Raw genomic sequence first — 18,987 nt, 5'->3', positions numbered from 1 at the left:
AACGCTAATAAATGATTGACACCAACAACATAGTGGAGGAAATGGCCGCTGAGCTTTATTAAGGGTCACTTAAAATTATTTAACAACCATAAATAAATAAATAAATTAATTTAAAAATACCATAATAACCGATACCAAAAGACCAATAATAAATTAACCATATAAAGACCAAGATCCACTCAGCATGAGCTGAGCGACACTACCCCTCTAATAAAGCCCAGCGACAGGTGACACAGTGCGAAAATAAGGGAAGGGGGGGTGGGACGCTGGTCAGTTCTTCAGGCACATCTGAGCCAGCTCTGCCGAACCTGTAAATATAAAGGGGAACAGCTTCCCGCCACTAAACCAACAACAAATCAGAGGGCTGGAAATCTCCCCCAGCAACAGCCAGCACCAATCAGCTGCGCTCTTCACTTGTACAGCAGGAATCTTCTAGACTACAGGTAACACATTTTTCTGAGGTAAATGTACCTGTAATAGAAAAAAGGGCGGGAAAAGACAAACAGGGGAAAAAGACATGGATCCTACTTCAATCCTAATTATGTAAACCTATGGTGTCATTGCCCCCATGCTTCCCCCCAAGCTAAACGCTCTGGTGGGGTTAATTCATGGGGGCAAATGACACACTCTAATACTAACTTAACGCTAATAAATGATTGACACCAACAACATAGTGGAGGAAATGGCCGCTGAGCTTTATTAAGGGTCACTTAAAATTATTTAACAACCATAAATAAATAAATAAATTAATTTAAAAATACCATAATAACCGATACCAAAAGACCAATAATAAATTAACCATATAAAGACCAAGATCCACTCAGCATGAGCTGAGCGACACTACCCCACAAGCCACGCCTAACATAGGCGAGGCCCCCCACAAGACAGCAGCCATTTCTCCACTATATTCTGAAAACCCAAGTTAAAAATATCAATCCCTACCTCAGAAAGATGAACGTTATCGGATCTAAAAAGGCCAGGCAAAAAACCCTCCAAGTCTGAATGCCTATAACTAAAACCGCCCACTAAAGGGAGAAATTTTTCAAGGGCCCTGTTCACTCTTTTCCGGACTTTTTCCATAAATTTACCGTCCCTCCCGGACCAAACTAAGCGAGGGACAATCTCTGAAAAAACTAAGTTAGTACTAGGAAGACTATGATGTAATAAGGCCAGGTCCCTCTTCATGACCCACAGTAGCTCACAGGTCCTTATCTTACCTAAATCATTCCCCCCAAGATGAATGATAACCAAATGAGGAACAGGCCATTTTTTAATAAGCTTATTAATTTCATCCATTAACCCTTTCCAACACAACCCTCTAACACCCTGCCAAAAAATAAGAACTTCAGATGTATTAAACGACAAATTCTCTGAGTATATTCTTTTTTCAGCTCGCTTCTGAGCCCAAAAAACAAATGAATGTCCCACAATCCAAATCACAAACTGACTTCCTGCAAAAATAGAAAAGCATTCAGACTGGCAGCATTAAATTCGGCCTAACATAAATTTTAAACCTATTAGATTCCCACCTCCCAATTCTTTTAACTACTGAATCATCCAGCCCAAACCTGGCAGCCTCCGTCGCAGCACCTATCCTAAAAGAATGTGACGAGAATTTTGCAGAACTAAGGCCCAATTTCCCCAAACATTTTTTAAAAATTGCGCTGAACTGAAATTTAGTGAGAGGGGAGGAATCCTGGTGCATTAAAAAGGAACCACACTTAGAGGGATGCATCTCATACAAACACCTTACCAATATAACCGGACAAAATTCAGAACCCACCCAAGAATGTAAACTAACTACCTGACCCCTACCATACTGATCAGTTTTTGACTTCCTAACAAGAATCTCGACTTTATCATTACTCACCATAACATCAGAAAAACCCAAACCTGACACACTATTACGGCTTGCCGCAACTAACTCACTAATCCTAAAAGCCCCGAAAAAGGCTAACACAAAAGCTGTACGAAAAAGCAATATTTCACCCTGGTCCCTACACACGTCAGACAAAACTTTACAAAGCTGCCCCAATAAAGAGATAGAAATTGGCCTCCTAGCATCCAACTTACCAATACCTTTCTTGTAACCCTTCAGAGCCTGCTTAATCTGAAAAAAGGAAGATAACGGCCTCTCACCCCGCAGTTTCTGAAAAAATGACACGCCAGCCACTACTTTCGCCACAGATGAAGCCGCCAATTTCCTATTAAATAAGCTAGTAACAAACAATACACCGCAACTTAAAACATCCCCTTTAATATCCATTGAGCAAGCATTTAAAAAATACCACCAATCCCGCCATGCGGCAGAGTAAGCTGCCCATGTTCTCGGGGCCAAGGACCTCTCAATAGCTTCAGACATCAGTCCCAAATCAAGCCCCACAGATGTTGAGGACATGGGCTCCCATCCAGATCCGCCTCCGGAGCTAATTCCCGGAACCTCAGGAACTGTGAACGAGACAAAGAATCAGCCAACACATTAGATGACCCTACAATTAGAGTTGAGCGAACACCTGGATGTTCGGGTTCGAGAAGTTCGGCCGAACATCCCGGAAATGTTCGGGTTCGGGATCCGAACCCGATCCGAACTTCGTCCCGAACCCGAACCCCATTGAAGTCAATGGGGACCCGAACTTTTCGGCACTAAAAAGGCTGTAAAACAGCCCAGGAAAGAGCTAGAGGGCTGCAAAAGGCAGCAACATGTAGGTAAATCCCCTGCAAACAAATGTGGATAGGGAAATGAATTAAAATAAAAATTAAATAAATAAAAATTAACCAAAATCAATTGGAGAGAGGTTCCATAGCAGAGAATCTGGCTTCCCGTCACCCACCACTGGAACAGTCCATTCTCAGATATTTAGGCCCCGGCACCCAGGCAGAGGAGAGAGGTCCCGTAACAGAGAATCTGTCTTCATGTCAGCAGAGAATTAGTCTGCATGTCATAGCAGAGAATGAGGCTTCACGTCAGCCACCACTGCAACAGTCCATTGGCATATATTTAGGCCCAGCACCCAGGCAGAGGAGGGAGGTCCCGTAACAGAGAATCTGTCTTCATGTCAGCAGAGAATTAGTCTGCATGTCATAGCAGAGAATGAGGCTTCACGTCAGCCACCACTGCAACAGTCCATTGGCATATATTTAGGCCCAGCACACACACAGGCAGAGGAGAGAGGTCCCGTAACAGAGAATCTGGCTTCATGTCAGCAGAGAATCAGTCTGCATGTCATAGCAGAGAATGAGGCTTCACGTCAGCCACCACTGCAACAGTCCATTGGCATATATTTAGGCCCAGCACACACACAGGCAGAGGAGAGAGGTCCCGTAACAGAGAATCTGGCTTCATGTCAGCAGAGAATCAGTCTGCATGTCATAGCAGAGAATGAGGCTTCACGTCAGCCACCACTGCAACAGTCCATTGGCATATATTTAGGCCCAGCACCCAGGCAGAGGAGGGAGGTCCCGTAACAGAGAATCTGTCTTCATGTCAGCAGAGAATTAGTCTGCATGTCATAGCAGAGAATGAGGCTTCACGTCAGCCACCACTGCAACAGTCCATTGGCATATATTTAGGCCCAGCACACACACAGGCAGAGGAGAGAGGTCCCGTAACAGAGAATCTGGCTTCATGTCAGCAGAGAATCAGTCTGCATGTCATAGCAGAGAATGAGGCTTCACGTCAGCCACCACTGCAACAGTCCATTGGCATATATTTAGGCCCAGCACACACACAGGCAGAGGAGAGAGGTCCCGTAACAGAGAATCTGGCTTCATGTCAGCAGAGAATCAGTCTGCATGTCATAGCAGAGAATGAGGCTTCACGTCAGCCACCACTGCAACAGTCCATTGGCATATATTTAGGCCCAGCACCCAGGCAGAGGAGGGAGGTCCCGTAACAGAGAATCTGTCTTCATGTCAGCAGAGAATTAGTCTGCATGTCATAGCAGAGAATGAGGCTTCACGTCAGCCACCACTGCAACAGTCCATTGGCATATATTTAGGCCCAGCACCCAGGCAGAGGAGGGAGGTCCCGTAACAGAGAATCTGTCTTCATGTCAGCAGAGAATTAGTCTGCATGTCATAGCAGAGAATGAGGCTTCACGTCAGCCACCACTGGAACAGTCCATTCTCAGATATTTAGGCCCCGGCACCCAGGCAGAGGAGAGAGGTCCCGTAACAGAGAATCTGTCTTCATGTCAGCAGAGAATTAGTCTGCATGTCATAGCAGAGAATGAGGCTTCACGTCAGCCACCACTGCAACAGTCCATTGGCATATATTTAGGCCCAGCACCCAGGCAGAGGAGAGAGGTCCCGTAACAGACAATCTGGCTTCATGTCAGCAGAGAATCAGTCTTCATATCATAGCAGAGAATCAGGCTTCACGTCACCCACCACTGTAAGAGTCAATTTTCATAAATTTAGGCCCAGAACCCAGGCAGAGGAGAAAGGTCCCGTAACAGACAATCTGGCTTCATGTCAGCAGAGAATCAGTCTTCATATCATAGCAGAGAATCAGGCTTCACGTCACCCACCACTGTAAGAGTCAATTTTCATAAATTTAGGCCCAGAACCCAGGCAGAGGAGAAAGGTCCCGTAACAGACAATCTGGCTTCATGTCAGCAGAGAATCAGTCTTCATATCATAGCAGAGAATCAGGCTTCACGTCACCCACCACTGTAAGAGTCAATTTTCATAAATTTAGGCCCAGAACCCAGGCAGAGGAGAAAGGTCCCGTAACAGACAATCTGGCTTCATGTCAGCAGAGAATCAGTCTTCATATCATAGCAGAGAATCAGGCTTCACGTCACCCACCACTGTAAGAGTCAATTTTCATAAATTTAGGCCCAGAACCCAGGCAGAGGAGAAAGGTCCCGTAACAGACAATCTGGCTTCATGTCAGCAGAGAATCAGTCTTCATATCATAGCAGAGAATCAGGCTTCACGTCACCCACCACTGTAAGAGTCAATTTTCATAAATTTAGGCCCAGAACCCAGGCAGAGGAGAAAGGTCCCGTAACAGACAATCTGGCTTCATGTCAGCAGAGAATCAGTCTTCATATCATAGCAGAGAATCAGGCTTCACGTCACCCACCACTGTAAGAGTCAATTTTCATAAATTTAGGCCCAGAACCCAGGCAGAGGAGAAAGGTCCCGTAACAGACAATCTGGCTTCATGTCAGCAGAGAATCAGTCTTCATATCATAGCAGAGAATCAGGCTTCACGTCACCCACCACTGTAAGAGTCAATTTTCATAAATTTAGGCCCAGAACCCAGGCAGAGGAGAAAGGTCCCGTAACAGACAATCTGGCTTCATGTCAGCAGAGAATCAGTCTTCATATCATAGCAGAGAATCAGGCTTCACGTCACCCACCACTGTAAGAGTCAATTTTCATAAATTTAGGCCCAGAACCCAGGTAGAGGAGAAAGGTCCCGTAACAGACAATCTGGCTTCATGACAGCAGAGAATCAGTCTGCATGTCATAGCAGAGAATCAGGCTTCACGTCAGCCACCACTGCAACAGTCCATTGTCATAAATTTAGGCCCAGCACCCAGGCAGAGGAGAGAGGTCCCGTAACAGACAATCTGGCTTCATGTCAGCAGAGAATTAGTCTGCATGTCATAGCAGAGAATCAGGCTTCATGTCAGCCACCACTGCAACAGTCCATTGGCATATATTTAGGCCTAGCACACAGGCAGAGGAGAGGTTCATTCAACTTTGGGTAGCATCGCAATATAATGGTAAAATGAAAATAAAAATAGGATTGAATGAGGAAGTGCCCTGGAGTCCAATAATATATGGTTATGGGGAGGTAGTTAATGTCTAATCTGGACAAGGGACGGACAGGTCCTGTGGGATCCATGCCTGGTTCATTTTTATGAACGTCAGCTTGTCCACATTGGCTGTAGACAGGCGGCTGCGTTTGTCTGTAATGACGCCCCCTGCCGTGCTGAATACACGTTCAGACAAAACGCTGGCTGCCGGGCAGGCCAGCACCTCCAAGGCATAAAAGGCTAGCTCTGGCCACGTGGACAATTTAGAGACCCAGAAGTTGAATGGGGCCGAACCATCAGTCAGTACGTGGAGGGGTGTGCACACGTACTGTTCCACCATGTTAGTAAAATGTTGCCTCCTGCTAACACGTTGCGTATCAGGTGGTGGTGCAGTTAGCTGTGGCGTGTTGACAAAAGTTTTCCACATCTCTGCCATGCTAACCCTGCCCTCAGAGGAGCTGGCCGTGACACAGCTGCCTTGGCGACCTCTTGCTCCTCCTCTGCCTTGGCCTTGGGCTTCCACTTGTTCCCCTGTGACATTTGGGAATGCTCTCAGTAGCGCGTCTACCAACGTGCGCTTGTACTCGCGCATCTTCCTATCACGCTCCAGTGCAGGAAGTAAGGTGGGCACATTGTCTTTGTAGCGTGGATCCAGCAGGGTGGCAACCCAGTAGTCCGCACAGGTTAAAATGTGGGCAACTCTGCTGTCGTTGCGCAGGCACTGCAGCATGTAGTCGCTCATGTGTGCCAGGCTGCCCAGGGGTAAGGACAAGCTGTCCTCTGTGGGAGGCGTATCGTCATCGTCCTGCCTTTCCCCCCAGCCACGCACCAGTGATGGACCCGAGCTGCGTTGGGTGCCACCCCGCTGTGACCATGCTTCATCCTCATCCTCCTCCACCTCCTCCTCATCCTCGTCCTCCTCGTCCTCCAGTAGTGGGCCCTGGCTGGCCACATTTGTACCTGGCCTCTGCTGTTGCAAAAAACCTCCCTCTGAGTCACTTCGAAGAGACTGGCCTGAAAGTGCTAAAAATGACCCCTCTTCCTCATCCTCCTCCTCCTCCTCCTGGGCCACCTCCTGTTCCATCATCGCCCTAAGTGTTTTCTCAAGGAGACATAGAAGTGGTATTGTAACGCTGATAACGGTGTCATCGCCACTGGCCATGTTGGTGGAGTACTCGAAACAGCGCAACAGGGCACACAGGTCTCGCATGGAGGCCCAGTCATTGGTGGTGAAGTGGTGCTGTTCTGTAGTGCGACTGACCCGTGCGTGCTGCAGCTGAAACTCCACTATGGCCTGCTGCTGCTCGCACAGTCTGTCCAGCATGTGCAAGGTGGAGTTCCACCTGGTGGGCACGTCGCATATGAGGCGGTGAGCGGGAAGGCCGAAGTTACGCTGTAGCGCAGACAGGCGAGCAGCAGCAGGATGTGAACGCCGGAAGCGCGAACAGACGGCCCGCACTTTATGCAGCAGCTCTGACATGTCGGGGTAGTTGTGAATGAACTTCTGCACCACCAAATTCAGCACATGCGCCAAGCAAGGGATGTGCGTCAAATTGGCTAGTCCCAGAGCTGCAACGAGATTTCGCCCATTATCACACACCACCAGGCCGGGCTTGAGGCTCACCGGCAGCAACCACTCGTCGGTCTGTTGTTCTATACCCCGCCACAACTCCTGTGCGGTGTGGGGCCTGTCCCCCAAACATATGAGTTTCAGAATGGCCTGCTGACGTTTACCCCGGGCTGTGCTGAAGTTGGTGGTGAAGGTGTGTGGCTGACTGGATGAGCAGGTGGAAGAAGAGGAGGAGGAAGCCGAGAAGGAGGAGGTGGCAACAGGAGGCAAAGAATGTTGCCCTGCGATCCTTGGCGGCGGAAGGACGTGCGCCAAACAGCTCTCCGCCTGGGGCCCAGCTGCCACTACATTTACCCAGTGTGCAGTTAGGGAGATATAGCGTCCCTGGCCGTGCTTACTGGTCCACGTATCTGTGGTTAGGTGGACCTTGCTACAGATGGCGTTGCGCAGTGCACACTTGATTTTATCGGATACTTGGTTGTGCAGGGAAGGCACGGCTCTCTTGGAGAAGTAGTGCCGGCTGGGAACAACATACTGTGGGACAGCAAGCGACATGAGCTGTTTGAAGCTGTCTGTGTCCACCAGCCTAAATGACAGCATTTCATAGGCCAGTAGTTTAGAAATGCTGGCATTCAGGGCCAGGGATCGAGGGTGGCTAGGTGGGAATTTACGCTTTCTATCAAATGTTTGTGAGATGGAGAGCTGAACGCTGGCGTGTGACATGGTTGAGACGCTTGGTGACGGAGGTGGTGGTGGTGGTGTTGGTGGTACATCCCCTGTTTGCTGGGCGGCAGGTGCCAACGTTCCTCCAGAGGCGGAGGAAGAGGCCGAGGCGGCAGCAGCAGAATAGGCCGAGGCGGCAGCAGCAGAAGAGGTAGCAGGGGGAGCCTGAGTGACTTCCTTGGTTTTAAGGTGTTTACTCCACTGCAGTTCATGCTTTGCATGCAGGTGCCTGGTCATGCAGGTTGTGCTCAGGTTCAGAACGTTAATGCCTCGCTTCAGGCTCTGATGGCACAGCGTGCAAACCACTCGGGTCTTGTCGTCAGCACATTGTTTGAAGAAGTGCCATGCCAGGGAACTCCTTGAAGCTGCCTTTGGGGTGCTCGGTCCCAGATGGCGGCGGTCAGTAGCAGGCGGAGTCTCTTGGCGGCGGGTGTTCTGCTTTTGCCCACTGCTCCCTCTTTTGCTACGCTGTTGGCTCGGTCTCACCACTGCCTCTTCCTCCGAACTGTGAAAGTCAGTGGCACGACCTTCATTCCATGTGGGGTCTAGGACCTCATCGTCCCCTGCATCGTCTTCCACCCAGTCTTGATCCCTGACCTCCTGTTCAGTCTGCACACTGCAGAAAGACGCAGCAGTTGGCACCTGTGTTTCGTCATCATCAGAGACATGCTGAGGTGGTATTCCCATGTCCTCATCATCAGGAAACATAAGTGGTTGTGCGTCAGTGCATTCTATGTCTTTCACCGCTGGGGAAGGGCTAGGTGGATGCCCTTGGGAAACCCTGCCAGCGGAGTCTTCAAACAGCATAAGAGACTGCTGCATAACTTGAGGCTGAGACAGTTTCCCTGGTATGCATGGGGGTGATGTGACAGACTGATGGGGTTGGTTTTCAGGCGCCATCTGTGCGCTTTCTGCAGAAGACTGGGTGGGAGATAATGTGAACGTGCTGGATCCACTGTCGGCCACCCAATTGACTAATGCCTGTACCTGCTCAGGCCTTACCATCCTTAGAACGGCATTGGGCCCCACCATATATCGCTGTAAATTCTGGCGGCTACTGGGACCTGAAGTAGTTGGTACACTAGGACGTGTGGATGTGGCAGAACGGCCACGTCCTCTCCCAGCACCAGAGGGTCCACTAACACCACCACGACCATGTCCACGTCCGCGTCCCTTACTAGATGTTTTTCTCATTGTTATGGTTCACCACAACAACAAATATATTATTTGGCCCAATGTATTGTATTCAAATTCAGCGGGATATAAATTTGAGGCCTAGTATTTAGGCGCTGGGTGACCGGTATGGATTTAGTGACAGAATTAGACTTGGAAATGCACAGAAGCGTGTGTGTGTGAAGTTATTCTGAATGACCCAATGTGCACCTTGAATATTATATACCCTTTTAGGGATAGATTTCAAATAGCTCTGATATAGCAGAAACCACTAAATTATGAAATTGCTAAATTGGGAATTGTACTTCAACCCAGAACAAAAAATGTGCTTTGACGGACACTAAATATCTTGCCCAGCAACAACAGTACAACGGTGGGTAACGAGAGATTTAGAGGGAATTAAATTTGAGGCCTAGTATTTAGGCGCTGGGTCACCGGTATGGATTTAGTGACAGAATTAGACTTGGAAATACACAGTAGCGGGTGTGTGTGAAGTTATTCTGAATGACCCTATGTGCACCTTCAATATTATATACCCTTTTAGGGATAGATTTCAAATAGCTCTGATATAGCAGAAACCACTAAATTATGAAATTGCTAAATTGGGAATTGTACTTCAACCCAGAACAAAAAATGTGCTTTGACGGACACTAAATATCTTGCCCAGCAACAACAGTACAGCGGTGGGTAACGAGAGATTTAGAGGGAATTAAATTTGAGGCCTAGTATTTAGGCGCTGGGTCACCGGTATGGATTTAGTGACAGAATTAGACTTGGAAATACACAGTAGCGGGTGTGTGTGAAGTTATTCTGAATGACCCTATGTGCACCTTCAATATTATATACCCTTTTTGGGATAGATTTCAAATAGCTCTGATATAGCAGGAACCACTAAATTATGAAATTGCTAAATTGGGAATTGTACTTCAACCCAGAACAAAAAATGTGCTTTGACGGGCACTAAATAACTTTCCCAGCTACAACAGGACAACGGTAACGAGAGATTTAGAGGGATTTAAATTTGAGGCCTAGTATTTAGGCGCTGGGTGACAGGTATGGGTTTAGTGACAGAATTAGACTTGGAAATACACAGTAGCGGGTGTGTGTGAAGTTATTCTGAATGACCCTATGTGCACCTTCAATATTATATACCCTTTTTGGGATAGATTTCAAATAGCTCTGATATAGCAGAAACCACTAAATTATGAAATTGCTAAATTGGGAATTGTACTTCAACCCAGAACAAAAAATGTGCTTTGACGGACACTAAATATCTTGCCCAGCAACAACAGTACAGCGGTGGGTAACGAGAGATTTAGAGGGAATTAAATTTGAGGCCTAGTATTTAGGCGCTGGGTCACCGGTATGGATTTAGTGACAGAATTAGACTTGGAAATACACAGTAGCTGGTGTGTGTGAAGTTACTCTGAATGACCCTATGTGCACCTTCAATATTATATACCCTTTTTGGGATAGATTTCAAAGAGCTCTGATATAGCAGGAACCACTAAATTATGAAATTGCTAAATTGGGAATTGTATTTCAACCCAGAACAAGAAATGTGCTTGAACGGACACTAAATAACTCGCCCAGCTACAGCACTAGGGACAGATTTAGCTGGATATAAATTTGAGGCCTAGTATTTAGGCGCTGGGTGACCGGTATGGATTTAGTGACAGAATTAGACTGGGATATGGCCAAAAAATGAACAGACTATTGCTGGTTAAATGCACTTGGTGTGACAGCTTCACCCTGATGTCGGCTTTAGCCAAAAAACAACCACACCATTGAGGGTTAAATGCACTTGGTGACAGGCGCAGCTTGCCCCTGATTTTGTATATGGCCAAAAAATGAACAGACTATTGCTGGTTAAATGCACTTGGTGTGACAGCTTCACCCTGATGTAGGCTTTAGCCAAAAAACAACCACACCATTGAGGGTTAAATGCACTTGGTGACAGGCGCAGCTTGCCCCTGATTTTGTATATGGCCAAAAAATGAACAGACTATTGCTGGTTAAATGCACTTGGTGTGACAGCTTCACCCTGATGTAGGCTTTAGCCAAAAAACAACCACACCATTGAGGGTTAAATGCACTTGGTGACAGGCGCAGCTTGCCCCTGATTTTGTATATGGCCAAAAAATGAACAGACTATTGCTGGTTAAATGCACTTGGTGTCACAGCTTCACCCTGATGTAGGCTTTAGCCAAAAAACAACCACACCATTGAGGGTTAAATGCACTTGGTCGCAGCTTGTGCTGGCGCACCACAAGACACAAAATGGCCGCCGATCACCCCAGAAAAATGAGACTGACAAACGGTCTGTGCAGCCTAAAAACAGTGAGCAATTGAGGATCAGCAGCTCAATGATCCACAGCTGCAGATCGATCAGTTAATCAAGTCCTTTGGAGGAGTTAATCTGCCTAATCTCGCCCTACTGTCGCAGCCGCAACCTCTCCCTACGCTAATCAGAGCAGAGTGACGGGCGGCGCTATGTGACTCCAGCTTAAATAGAGGCTGGGTCACATGGTGCTCTGGCCAATCACAGCCATGCCAATAGTAGGCATGGCTGTGATGGCCTCTTGGGGCAAGTAGTATGACGCTTGTTGATTGGCTGCTTTGCAGCCTTTCAAAAAGCGCCAAGAAAGCGTCACAAAAGCGCGAAGAAAGCGACGAACACCGAACCCGAACCCGGACTTTTACGAAAATGTCCGGGTTCGGGTCCGTGTCACGGACACCCCAAAATTCGGTACGAACCCGAACTATACAGTTCGAGTTCGCTCATCCCTACCTACAATATATTTCGCTTTGATCCATATATTAAACTTCATACACAACAGAACTAAATGCCTTAATAATTTTACAACTACATCACATTTGGATGAAAGAGTATTGATCGCAAAACAAACCCCTTTGTTATCCGTGTGTAATAATATCCTTTTATCCTTAAAATCATATCCCCATAGAACAACAGCAACAATTACTGGAAAAAGCTCTAATAGAACAATATTCCTTGTAAGACCATTAACAACCCAAGAAGCAGGCCACCTCTCAGCCGACCATTTACCATTCCAAAAAGCCCCATATCCACAGCTACCAGCCGCATCCGTAAATAAACCCAAAGCGTCAGAACTCGAAAATTCCTCCTGCCAACAACTAGAACCATTAAATTCCTGTAGGAATTCTAACCAAACACCCATATCCTCCTTCAAACATTTAGTCAACCGAATGTGGGAATTAGGAGACTTAAGGCCCCTAGTTGAAAAATATAGTCTACTAGAAAAAACTCTACCAATGGGGATAACCCTACAAGCAAAATTAAGTGACCCCAGAAGAGATTGCATATCTCTAAGAGTACATTTTTTCTTACTTAACAAAAGCAAAAGTAACACCCGAATTTTTTCCAATTTCGCCTCTGACAGTCGAAACTCCATGCGACTAGAGTCGATAACTATCCCAAGAAACTCTAAACAACAACACGGACCAACCGTCTTCTCTTCTGCTACTGGAATCCCAAAACAAGAACAAATATCCAAAAACCTACTTAACAAATCTGAACAAGTACTAGAATTAGAAGAACCAACAAATAAAAAATCATCTAAGTAATGAAGAACCCCATTAATACTTACATCATACTCAACAACCCATTGGATAAAAGTTGAAAATGCTTCAAAGTAATAACAGGACAGTGAAAAACCCATTGGCAGGCATTTATCAAAATAAAAATAACCGTCAAACTGAAAACCTAGTGAGTTGAAGCCGTCTGGACAAACAGGCAATAAACGAAATGCAGATTTAATATCAGCCTTAGCTAACAGGGCATCCTTACCAAAAGTCCTGACTAAAGCTAGTGCATTATCAAAAGAGGCATATGAAACAGAGGCCTCAGATTTATCCACCATATCGTTCAAAGAGCTTTTTTCTGGGAACGACAGGTGATGAATCAACCTGAAATCTCCAGGCTCCTTCTTTGGCACAACGCCCAAAGGAGAAAGCCTAAAATTAGCAAACGGCGGCTCTAAAAAGGGGCCCTCAATCCTCCCCAAATCAAGCTCCTTCTGAATCTTACTACGAACTACCTCTTTATGTAAAATCACAGATTTTAAGTTCTCAACCCAACAGCAGCCAACGCCAGAAAAAGGTGGAACTTCAAAACCATATAAAAACCCATAAAAAATTAAATCAGCTTTCTGACGGTCTGGATAGAGAGCGAGCCATGGCTGCATTTCTGCTAACTTCACTGGACTCCACGCTTTTTGCCACCTGCTCCCTGACGTTTGGCTGCTGCTGGCCTGACTGGGAGTTCCTTTTAAAGCAACGGGACATAGGATGGAACCCCCCACAAAAAGAACATTCATGTCTATACCGGCAATTATTTAACCATTTACAGGTAGACTCGTTATAAGCAAAGCAAACGCCTTTCCTCATAACAGTCTGAGCCGACGCCGGCGGTTTTGCCGGTATAGTTTTTTGCGGCAACATTAAATTTACCCATAGCCCAATGTCCTTCACACCCCATTTAAGGGATGGATGGACAGCTAGCTTTTGGCGGAATGTCTCATCGTAATGAAACCAAGCCATCCCGCCAAAATTCCTATAGGCTTCAGTTACAATGTCTAAATGCTGGAAAAGTCCTGAGCACAGCTCAGAGTGCTTCTCCCCCAAAACCGCAGCATAAACACAAAATGCCTGAAGCCAATTATTAAATGATCTAGGGGGAAAGCGTTTCTTATCATCTTCTATTTTCTCATCTTTCTTGAAAGCACTATCTTTGGCGGACGGTAATAACGCCATTAATTCCACGTATTCCATCCGCCAAATACGCTCCTTCATAGTCGCACTAAGATGATAACCTAAAGGAGACACTTCACAAGCTAGTGCCTCCTTTAAACAAGTCTCCTTAACCCCTGCGCCTCTCTCCAGCACAGGCACCACACTACCAGCATTACTACTAGCATTACTACCAGCATTACTACTAGCATTACTACCAGCATTACTACCACCAGCATTACCACCAGCATTACCACCAGCATTACCACCAGCATTACCACCAGCATTACCACCAGCATTACCACCAGCATTACTACCAGACGGAGTAACCACCGTACTTTGACCACTGCTCCAGACATCTGAAGCACCATGAACCATATGCCTGCTAGAAAACTCAGCTAGCAGCTTAACCAAACCATTTAACACAGACGACTCAGACAAGGGAACAACATTGATGTTCTCACCCACTGGCTGTCCTTCCTGGCGTGGACCATAGGCAGCAGATGATAGGTGTGGTGATCTTCCCAGGGGGCCCGGAGATGGCTCAACCAGCAGAGGTGGGAGCCTCTCAACAGGCAGCCCCTGTAATTCATCCTGCAGGATCTGCTGCTCCACTTCCTGCTGCAGCTCCTCAGTGGCAGCATCCTGATGACGTTCCACACCAGTGAGAACAGCTTCTGTATAGGAACTGCCACTCTGCCTTCCAGACTCTCTGATCCTGGAGGACTGCCGGCCTCTCTGAGAAGCTGCTCTTCTCCGATTGGTGCTGCGCCGACGCCCCGCCCCCGGGGGAGGAGTACAAGCGCTCCCTGCACTTCTAGCTCTTTTGCTGGGCAGCGCTGCAGCCTCCTCCTCCCGGAAACGGCTGCTGGATCCTCTGGTGGTGCGCAGCTCCGGACGGCTTCCCCATGCTGGCACCGGACTTTCTTCAACAGCTGGCGGCGGCGGCTCCAGAGACAGCGGCGGCGGCGGTAACATCGGGGACCCCAGCGGCGGTACAGACGAGCTCGGCGGCGATGTCAGCACTTCAGGTGGGCTTGATAGCAGCGGCGCCGGCATCTTCAAACAGCTCCGCAGCCACTCTTCTCCGCCGGCGGACCCCGCTCTCTTCATCAGCTGCTGCAGGAGTTCTTCCATGTCCCACGCTGGTCAGTTCTTCAGGCACATCTGAGCCAGCTCTGCCGAACCTGTAAATATAAAGGGGAACAGCTTCCCGCCACTAAACCAACAACAAATCAGAGGGCTGGAAATCTCCCCCAGCAACAGCCAGCACCAATCAGCTGCGCTCTTCACTTGTACAGCAGGAATCTTCTAGACTACAGGTAACACATTTTTCTGAGGCAAATGTACCTGTAATAGAAAAAAGGGCGGGAAAAGACAAACAGGGGAAAAAGACATGGATCCTACTTCAATCCTAATTATGTAAACCTATGGTGTCATTGCCCCCATGCTTCCCCCCAAGCTAAACGCTCTGGTGGGGTTAATTCAGAAAGGAAGCAGTGGCTTATGGGAAATATCATTGGCTAACTCACATTAAGTGATGGAATATAACAGCTATTACTGGTTCTATGTCTGACGGAACAACCGGCGCCAAAACAGCGGTAAAAACACCCTGGGGGTCATAGAAGCAAAGCAACATGGAGGAAATCATTCACATCAGCACTGTATAAGTGAGTAAAGTAAATAAATAACTACATGCATACATAAATAAATAAAAAAACTACTTGCATACATAAATAAAATAACTACATGCATACATAAATAAAACTATATGCACATATAAATAAATAAAATAACTACTTGCATAAATAAATAAATAAAATAACTACATGCATACATAAATAAATAAAATAACTACATGCATACATAAAAAAAACTACATGCACATATAAATAAATAAAATAACTACTTGCATACATAAATAAATAAAATAACTACATGCATACATAAAAAAAACTACAAGCACATATAAATAAAATAACTACTTGCATAAATAAATAAAATAACTACATGCACATATAAATAAATAAAATAACTACATGCATACATAAATAAATAAAATAACTACTTGCATAAATAAATAAATAATATAACTACATGCATACATAAAAAAAAAACTACATGCACATATAAATAAAATAACTACTTGCATAAATAAATAAAATAACTACTTGCATAAATTAATAAATAAACTACTTGCATACATAAATAAAATAACTACATACATACATACATACATAAATAAATAAAATAACTACATGCATACATAAATAAATAAAATACTACTTGCATATAAATAAATGAACATAAGTGCAGAGTTTTGCTAAAAAAAAAATGGAAACTACAAACTCTATTTTTCAACATCCCAGACGTCGATGAGAATTATTCGAGATGTGAGATTTCATAAAACTACAAAGCAGGGAATAAAACCCCCCTGACTCATATGCCACCTGCTGCCCCTCAGTGATGGAGGGAGAAACGTTTCTCAGGAGTTGCATCATGGTCTCCACCACCTTCTCCTTGCATCAGTTTGTTATTATGTATCTATATAATTAGTCATTTGTCACCATATAGAAAGACAATAGAGAACTGACTACTGTCCTCCCAGGGGAAGAGACAGAAGAAAATGACTCATGATATGGCAGCATGTCTCCTTTTGACGTTGGTGTAAAATCCGTCCTTGTTTCATCAGTGTTTGGTTTGTGTGTCCGATGGGTATTGTAGACCGCATTTGCACGGGCACCGTTCGATGTCCATTCTGCATCACGGATGCGGACCCATTCATTTTAAGGGGTCTGCAAATCCTGAGATGCGGAAGGGAAGAACGGAACACTACGGAAGCGCTACAGAGTGCTTTCTGGGGTTCCGTTCCGTGCTTCCGAACTGCAAAAAGATAGAACTTGCTCTATCTTTTTACCGAACGGAAGGATCGCGGACCCATTCAAGTGAATGGGTCTGCGATCCCCATGCGCCTGCCCCACGGAAGGTGCCCGTGCATTGCGGACCGCAATTTGAGGGTCCACAGCATGGGCACGGGCTTCACATATTCGTGTGAATGAGCCCTAAGTGTGACTGAAATGTGAATGAGGCCTAAAGGCACATTTATACTGCATCGGTGAGCTGACGATTGTTGGGAAGGAAGCCGTTCCTTCCCGATAATTTCCTGCTCGTTAGTGGGGGTGAAGAGCTGCATTTACATACAGCGATCCCCTCCATAGTATAAGGATCAGTGATGGCTGCTGCTTTCCCCATACAGATACATTATTTCTGGACAGCAGAGTGCTGGTTAGACGTCACAATCTGCTGCCCAGAAACCATGACTGAGGCCTCCACACCTAAAAATCATTTCACCCAATGAACAAGCATTTTCCTCTTTCATTGGATGATTCGCGGCACCTTTACAAGGGCAGATTATTGGGAACGAGCGTTCGTACGAATGTTCATCCTCCACAATCTGCCATGTAACTGCGTCATTACAGTATTACAAGTCATAGCATTAAAGGGGAACGCTACTTCTAATGAAGTCTCAGGTTAGAGTGTGCACTAGTGATCCCTTTAGTTTTACATAAATAAAGCTTAATTATAATAGAAAATGAAAAGTTCTACAACTTTCTGATACATTTTGTGCTTTAATGCCTCATCATTTTCAAGATCTCTGCTTGCATTTAGTAAAGACTCTTTACTTTTAGGCCTGATGCACATGAACGTATTTTCTTTCCATTTCCGTACCGGTTTTTTTTCAAAACCGTATGCGGAATCATTCATTTCAATGGGTCCGCAAAAAACAAAAATCGAAGTCATTCCGTTTCCGTATGTCCGTATTTCGGTTCCGCCAAAAAATAGAACAGGGGCCAGCTGTTCCGTTTCGCAAAATACGGAATGCACACGGACGTCATCCGTATTTTTTGTGTATCCGTTTTTTGTGGACCGCAAAATACATACGGTCGTGTGCATGAGGCCTTAGAACCATTCAACCTGCCCATAGCTGGGAGCTTAACCCATCAAATGTGTCTAGTAATTGCAACAATGTATCACTCTGGAATCCAGGAGTTTGTTTATATCCAGACCTGATACAATTGTATCCACTTCTCTGCTGAGCGCAGGCGGAGCTGTGTCCTGGTTTACTGCCTGCGAGTCTAAGGGCTCATGCACACGACTGTATGTATTTTGCGGTCTGTGTTACATCCGTTTTTTTGCGGATCCATTGTAACAATGCCTGTACTTGTCTGCAAAACGGACTAGAATAGGACATGTTCTATTTTTTTTGCAGAACGGACATACGGATATGGAATGCACACAGAGTCATTTCCGTTTTTTGCAGCCCCATTGAAATTAATGGTTCTGCAAACGGAACAGACACAGACAAAAAATACGTTCGTGCGCATGAGGCCTAACGCCGCACTCACATACTGTAGGCTTCTTCCTAGGCCAGTGACGTTACCATACGCCAGTCAGTCCTAATACCAAGCACAGCCGCTATACAGCCTGCGAGGAGGCACTCACCGTGAGCGCAGCGGCCTCTTTAAACAGCTGATTGGTGTTGGTGTCGGGAGTTGACCCCCAGACGATACTGATGACCTATCCTGAGGACAGCCCGTCAATATCAATTCCATGATAACCCCTTTAAGCTTTACTTACACGAAACTGGATAGCCCCTTTAAATGGACGGTCTGTCGTTGATATTGCTCACTAATAGCGATTTGCGAGCCGTGGACCGCCAGACATATCCTCTGCAGCTGCCGCTACAGGCGGGGTTTAGTGTTACACGGCGGTTCTATGTTACATGGCGGTTATACAGTTTGGCCCATAGAGGGGGGGTTCTGAGACCACCATCTATTGTGTGTAAATGAGTTATCCAGGGACATGGACAGAGTTCTTTCAGGAAGTTTGAGTTTGGATAAGGCTACAGGACATCATGTAACTACCAGAATAGATGCAAGCATTATATATATATATGGACTAAGCCCTCACTCTGATGTG

General features: G+C 46.0%; 1 protein-coding gene across 4 annotated transcripts; it reads right to left on the bottom strand.

Annotated features, from left to right (window-relative positions):
• Positions 1-1,109: 1,109 nt before the first annotated feature.
• On the bottom strand, positions 1,110-15,316 carry LOC122932874 (proline-rich receptor-like protein kinase PERK2). 4 transcript variants are annotated; one of them, XM_044287526.1, is made up of 2 exons: positions 14,472-15,316; positions 1,110-2,448 (listed from the first exon to the last, which is right to left on the bottom strand). In XM_044287526.1, exons 1-2 carry the CDS (start codon positions 15,142-15,144, stop codon positions 1,472-1,474), a joined length of 1,650 nt encoding a protein of 549 aa, XP_044143461.1. In that variant the 5' UTR covers positions 15,145-15,316; the 3' UTR covers positions 1,110-1,471. The 4 variants fall into 4 exon arrangements, with proteins under 4 accessions (XP_044143461.1, XP_044143463.1, XP_044143464.1 ...); XM_044287528.1 differs by having other exon boundaries at positions 14,476-15,316; XM_044287529.1 differs by having other exon boundaries at positions 1,110-1,451; positions 14,476-15,316.
• Positions 15,317-18,987: the final 3,671 nt, after the last annotated feature.

This window comes from Bufo gargarizans, chromosome 3 (assembly GCF_014858855.1).
Source record: "Bufo gargarizans isolate SCDJY-AF-19 chromosome 3, ASM1485885v1, whole genome shotgun sequence".
NCBI lineage: Eukaryota > Metazoa > Chordata > Amphibia > Anura > Bufonidae > Bufo > Bufo gargarizans.
Note: the sequence above shows the minus strand (reverse complement) of the source record. Positions and strands in the feature narration are given on the sequence as shown.